The sequence below is a fragment of the Limulus polyphemus genome, unplaced genomic scaffold (genome assembly GCF_000517525.1).
Source record: "Limulus polyphemus unplaced genomic scaffold, Limulus_polyphemus-2.1.2 Scaffold8039, whole genome shotgun sequence".
Classification (NCBI taxonomy): Eukaryota; Metazoa; Arthropoda; class Merostomata; order Xiphosura; family Limulidae; genus Limulus; species Limulus polyphemus.
In genome coordinates, this window is record NW_013673649.1 from 1 (window position 1) to 7173 (window position 7173).

The 7173-nt window shown below is 30.6% G+C and overlaps 1 protein-coding gene across 1 annotated transcript in view; it reads right to left on the minus strand.

Moving 5' to 3' along the window:
- Positions 1–299: 299 nt before the first annotated feature.
- LOC106475062 (laminin subunit alpha-like) overlaps positions 300–7173 on the minus strand; it is a gene marked incomplete at its 3' end in the record, with an annotated part of 22479 nt that continues 15605 nt past the window's right edge. Inside the window, exons 10-13 of the mRNA XM_013935760.2 lie at positions 6383–6547; positions 4965–5123; positions 1763–2143; positions 300–455 (exon numbers count right to left, since the gene is read on the minus strand). Coding sequence (XP_013791214.1) covers positions 300–455; positions 1763–2143; positions 4965–5123; positions 6383–6547 — 861 coding nt within the window. The remainder of the gene's footprint in view (positions 456–1762; positions 2144–4964; positions 5124–6382; positions 6548–7173) is intronic.

Here is a 7173-nt window from a genome sequence, read left to right on the forward strand (position 1 = left end):
AAATGAAGACTAAATTACAACAAAGAAAGGTTTTTTTCTACTTTAATGGACACTGTCAAATGAAGACTAACTTACAACAAAGAAAGGTTTTCTTCTACTTTAATGGACACTGTCAAATGAAGACTAACTTACAACAAAGAAAGGTTTTTTTCTACTTTAATGGACACTGTCAAATGAAGACTAACTTACAACAAAGAAAGGTTTTCTTCTACTTTAATGGACACTGTCAAATGAAGACTAACTTACAACAAAGAAATGTTTTCTTCTACTTTAGTGGACACTGTCAAATGAAGACTAACTTACCACAAAGAGAGGTTTTTCTACTTTAATGGATACTGTCCATCTGCCTGGATTCAAAACGAATGGTGAAGCAATAAGACCCTGCTTACCAGAAACCAAGACAAACTTAGGCTCATCAGTGGACTTGAAGACAACATCACTACTCTGTTCCGTCTCTGTCATAAAAAAATAAAAAAAACTTTTATTACCACACACTGCTTTCTCTTATGAAAGTAAACTATACAAACCGTTACAGGCCTAAGTCCTGAAGTAAGGAATTATCAACCTATTATGGAATAAACCTAGGATGTTACCAGGTTCTGCACTGTATTAAAATTAATATTATAAAAATAAATTATAGAAATTGTTGGTAAGCTCTGTTCTGTAGTTGAGAATGTAAATTTTGTGAATTAAAGAATCATTATTCCATTTTATAACCAAACCAAAACTACAAAACACTTGCTAGCAAGGTGTTAGACATACACGACTGTGTAACTTAATGCATGTGTTATGATTTAGATAGTTTAAGTATTATAGCAAGAGTGTTAAATTTAGTTATTTTTTGAAGCGATGTTTATCGCAGGTTTGTTTACGTGACTGTTTTTGAATCATACATTGTGTAGCTCAGTTGTTGTGAATTGGAGATTGTTGCATTACTGTGTCATGTTACTAGAACCTTCTAAGTTTTCTCATTGTTTTAATTGAGTATTATTGCATCCTAATATCTCATACTGTGTGGAACATTCTAGACCTCTGTCGGACTATAAATATGTGTTCAAAATGTAGTTCAAATTAATCAGTTAGATAGATAGATCTAGACTGCATGATTATGAGTTTAGCCATAAAAAGCATATAGGGGCAATTTCTAAAGTGAAATTATCACAGATTATATAGTAATAACAGAGTAGAGAAAAATAATTTGTCTTGCCAAATTGTATTCTAAAGTAACTGAACGAACCTGTGTGGATTTTGATGAAAAAAAGAGATAATTATTTAAAGCTCTGGATGCAACTTTGGTAACCAACAGTTATGGTGGTGATTTTAAAGTGAAATTATCACAGATTGTATTGTAATAACAGAGCAGGAAGAATAATTCATCTTGTATAATTGTGTTCTAAAGCACTGCTTCTCAACTGGGTGAATGGTTCTCTCAAGAGATTAGAATATGGGTAAATGGCAGGGTGAATAAGTATTATCAATTATACAATAAGTTCAAGAGCAAAAAAGCCATTAGTTATTATTATTTATTCTAGTCGTACTTTGATAAGTACATTTATTATTTGCAAGGTATGTTCAGTGTGTTAAAAACACCATTGTATTGTAACAATAATTATATTTGATAATTTTATACTAAACAATAATCTACTTTCATTAATATAGTGATATATATATATATATATATTTATTACATTATAAACGTAGATCACTTTATATTACCAACAAATGTCATGGATCCAGATTAACTGTTAAAATATCATCTTACCTCCAGACGCTTCTGGTGTGAATTTCACAAAACCATAAATGTTCTCTCCACCAAAATTATGGTATCGAAACAAAACATGATACAGGCTAGATTTTTCAACATATATACGCAACAGAATTTCCTTCTGAATGTCTGAAAAGATAGCGTATCCCCTCCATGAGTAATCTCCAAATTGTGACTGGTCGTAACCAAACCTAACGGGAGTGTCTGATGGGGTTCGTCCATCTTCAAGTTCGTACTGTAACTGATGAAGACTTGGAAAATAATGGGTTTGTAGTGGTTTGTCACAGCGTCGACCGTTGATCCGAGGACGGCAGGCACACTTTCCAGTGTTTTTGTCACACACATTGTTCTCTGAACCTCCAATGTCACACTGGCAATCTGTACAAAAAACAATATAGAAATAATGGAGGGTCAATAATGTAACTTCTTGTAAAATTATTGTTCTTCTAAGATAAAAGAATTTTGCAACACCACTTAAAAACAAAGAATCCACTGTGTATGTTGATAACCTAATAACCCAAGCGAAGCCAGGTACTTTTGCTAGTTTGAAATATTTTTTATTCAGAATTGCTACACCATTACCTTTATATGGTTTAGGGATTACTAAATTATTGAGTGAACTAAGATATTTTACAGCCAAAATTTCTTCTTTAGATAAATTTCCTGGACTTTTTTAGTGTTAAAACTATAATATCCTGAAAGCACTAAACCTGAAATTTCAGTGACAATATTATCACTATTATCTGTGTATGTTTTAATTTCTGTAATAACTGTTCAAAATTTACAAAATGTTCCACAGTCAAATTTTTCAGGTATGACTGAAAACTTTAAGCCTCATGATAATACCTTTTATTCTACTTTAATTAACTGATAACCTGAAAAACTATAAACAGAAAAGTAGACACACTAAATTTTTCACGCTTTAACATTTACAACTTTTTGTTTTAATCTCAAATCATTCAATCACATTATACAAATTTATAAAATCTTAATTTGAGGCCACTTCTTTGCGATTTTCAACACCATTGACCCATTTCTTTTGAAACTGTTTTTGTACTTTCAGTTTACATGCTAATTCTTATTTTAGAAACATATTTTGTGAAGACCTGTAACATTTAGTTGCAGTTGGTCAGTTTTTAAAGTTTAAATGCTATTATCACACTGATATACTCATTTCCTGATCATGAATGTGTTCTTAAACATACAGTATTTATAATATTAATTCTATTGATTTTATTCTATTTCATGAATTTAAGTCAATAAGTTTTGTATCAAACTGTAGATTATAAATCAAATTTTAGTATTACACATTACTCAATTTCATAATTTAAAAGTAAATATTAAAAAAACAGTTAAACACAGTTCATGTGGTATGTTGAATGCAGCACTCGTTCAAATTAGATATTTGTGATGTCAAAATTCTAAGTCTATAGTTTCGTATGAATTAAGAACTCAAATTACTAATATTGACAAGCTAGAATATAAAATAAGAACCTCTTATCTCTTATATTTGCTAATATATTGCTCATGTACTGAATCAAACACAGTGGCCTCCTGCCCACTTTTCATTCTTGGAAATGCTCCCTCTTGGAAACGCTCCCTTATATACACTTACTTCTATATATGACATGAATAACCAATTGAAAGCTCAGAATGTCCCCCTAGTGGCTTTCTTATACATTTTAAATTCTTAGGACGCCATCTCTTTCTTTTGAACCAAGATTTCAATGAGGTAAGTTGTGTCTTTAGTCTGCTCAAAATTTAATATATTTGTAGAACAAAATACAACTTAGTTACTAAGCTTGATAAATTATAGTGGAATTCTATGGTATTGATGTAGTAATTTGTGATTTTTTGGTTATTCAACTGTATATATAAAACCTAAAAAAATATTTTATTTCATATCTCCACGTACAAAATTTTTAAAGGCTTAGCAACCTACGTCAAGCAGCTGAGTACAAAGGTTGTAACTTGAAGAGATAATTATTTGCTTTACTTCTTTAGTTACTTACTGTTCTATGTTTTAAGAAAAATAAGTTTAAGAACATATTTCAAAATAGCAATAACCTATATACATATATAACATATAATAATGGAAATGTAACTATATTTTATAAAATACTAGTTGACTAAAACACAACCAAGACAGGTCACTTTGTAAAGACTAAAGTGAGGTTTTATATTATTGGATACGGTTACATGAATGCCTGTGTACCTTGTCATTGCAGCTTCTGTATTGTTAGCCAGGCATGGCTGAAAGGTCAATATAATAAAAATTAATAAATATATATAAACGTATGATGTTATGAGATTTAAGCTATTTAGTCTAAACATTTATATTTTCATGTTATAATTTGTTGTCATTCTAGAACGAAAAAGGCATAACTTATATTTATTTCCTAATTTTTTTAATGTAGTTATGAAATTGGTCAAATTGACCAAACCCGTACAGAGATTCGTTACTGAAAATTACATATAAAATGTAAAGTTTTTTCTTAAGAAACATTTGATAACTATCTGGACATTATAAAGTTTTAGTATGTGAAATTTGAAAATTTTTTCATGCACAAAAGTATTTTTAATCTTAAAATGATAATTACTTTGCGTGATAGATAGGCAACATGCAACAAAAAAAAAAGGCATGAGAAAAACATTGCTTTACAAACCTTAAGACTTAATAAAAAAAATTTATATTTTGCATATGAAAGCATTGTAATGTTTAATGATAATATGCCAAATTTCATTAAGATATGCTTATTCATTTAAAAGTTATAGCATGAAAGATATATCAAGCACAAAATGGTTACGAGGTCAGTCCCAGGGACAAAGCCCGTGCTGAAAGAGTTAATACAAGTATGTGGCCATGGCATTTTTTGTATAATATACATAATGAGACTTTGACTGTATAATCCAAGTGTAAATTGATAGTAGACTTAGTAAAGATAAGTCTTGTTTCTTGTTCTTGGAAAAGTGGTGCCTACTGCTTAAACAGCCTGACAACAGCATTTGATAAACTTGTTTGTAGTTGTTATTTCATAAACAACACATATTGATACATAATCAATGCTTAATACTTATTTTTCTGCATAATCAACAATTTTCTGGTGCATAATTTCATATAATTTTAATTTTTTGACACATAAAAAACTGGATTTTGATATGACAATCGATACACATGCTTTGGCAAATCTTTGATTACCTTGACAACCAAAAAGGTTATCTTCCTCCAAACGGTAACTTCCATCCTTACATTCCTGACACTGACGAGAGATAACGTTGGGTTTACATATGCACTGCCCACTAACTCCATCACATAAACTAGCACCTCCAATAGTACCAGGTCCATAGCAGTCACACTCTGAAACCAAATGTCATATTATTACAATGTAGATATAACATTTTGATTAAAACCAAAACTATTGCTAACAATAATAACTTCACCATTTGTATCTATTATGAATGACACCTAAATACATATATTTTTTAGTTTTTGTTGTTCTCATATTAGTTTTTTTCTATATTATTTGTATTTTTTGATGTTACATGCTAGCAGTCAATTAATGCTAAATGTATTTAATTCATAAGTGAAACATAACATAAAATTCAAGGACAGCAAGGGACCTTTTGGTCCATCTATGCTGTCCTAGTCACTAAATTAAACAAAACCAAGAACACTGAAGAAAAGAAACATCTTAAAGCCAGCCCTTATCATTGAAATATTTATCAAGCTTTCCCCTTAAACTCCTTTAAATTTACTGCATCCACCAAATCTGAAAGCAACCCATTCCAAAGGCCAACCTCCCTGTTAGAAAAATAAAACTGTCTTAGCTGACGATTACTCCTTCCTTGCCAAAAGTTATATTTGTGTTCCCTAATCCTACCATTCTCACTGTTAAATATAAAAAAAAAGATGATTCATCAACACTATCAATTCCCTTAACAATCTTAAACACTTCACCATCCAGTGGCACAGCAGTATGTCTGCAGACTTACAATGCAAAAAACTGGGTTTCAATACCCATGGTGGGCAGAGCAAAGATAGCCCATTCTGTAGCTTGGCGCTTAACTACAAACAAACAAACTTAAACACCTCAATCCGATCCCCTCTAACTCTTCTTTTTTCAAGAGAAAACAAGTTCAGAAATAATTAACCTATCCTCATTTGATAACATTTCCATCCTAGGTATCACTGTAGTAGCTCTTCTCTAACAACTCAGAATCTATGGGCAGGAAATATCATAAGAGTAATAAACTGTTGACTGAAGGTAATAATTTTATCAAGTTGTTGGTTCAGTTTCATGATGAATTGAATATATGCCTACACATAAAACAATAAATTGTTAAAGTATTACTAATACAGACTTGTTAATTGAATATCTGACATTCACTGAATGTTGAAGGATTAACAAATTAATTTTCTTAAGGTTAATGCTCTCTTGTTGTCTGAATGTTTTAAAACCTACAATGAGTTTATAATTAAATATATATAATTACCAGTAATGACTTGTTTTAATGTTCAACAAAGAGCAGCTGATTGAACGTTAATAAATAAGCTTTAAATATAGAAATTATAGCTATGAAGTAAACACACTTATTCAAAGAAAGCAGAAAACCAACCTTCACAACCCACTGGATTTCCTGCTTGCAAGTTCCAAAACAGAGGTCGACACGTGTCACAGATTCGACCCGTGACTCGTTCTTTACACTCGCATAACTCTCCACTAGTTAAACTTCCACAACCACCAAATGTTGCCAACACTCCTGCTGGATTACAGTTGCACTCTACACCAGATAAAAAAATTATGGAATCATTACTACGAAATTTTAATAGTGTAAAGCATAAGACTATCAAGAGTTGTAAAAAAAGCTGATGCAGGTAATTTTCACATTAAAAACATTGCAGTAGCAATCATCATTAGCTTGATAAAAGTTCCAAGAAGACATTAAAAGCACACAGTGCTACCCTAAAATTACATGGATACTACCTGTGTACACTTATTTTTACTCTATTCATTAATAAATATATGATAAGCCTTAAACAATGTAATATCAGGTGCTTCCAGCCGAGTTATGGCAATACACTATGGCAGGAAAAATTACATCTAAAGAAATGTTTATTAACATTAACCATGGCAGAAAAAATCACATCTAAAGAAACGTTTATTAAACATTAACCATGGCAGAAAAAATCACATCTAAAGAAATGTTTATTAACATTAACCATGGCAGAAAAAATCACATCTAAGGAAATGTTTATTAACATTAACCATGGCAGAAAAAAATCACATCTAAGGAAATGTTTATTAATATTAACCATGGCAGAAAAAATCACATCTAAGGAAATGTTTATTAATATTAACCATGGCAGAAAAAATCACATCTAAGGAAATGTTTATTAATATTAACCA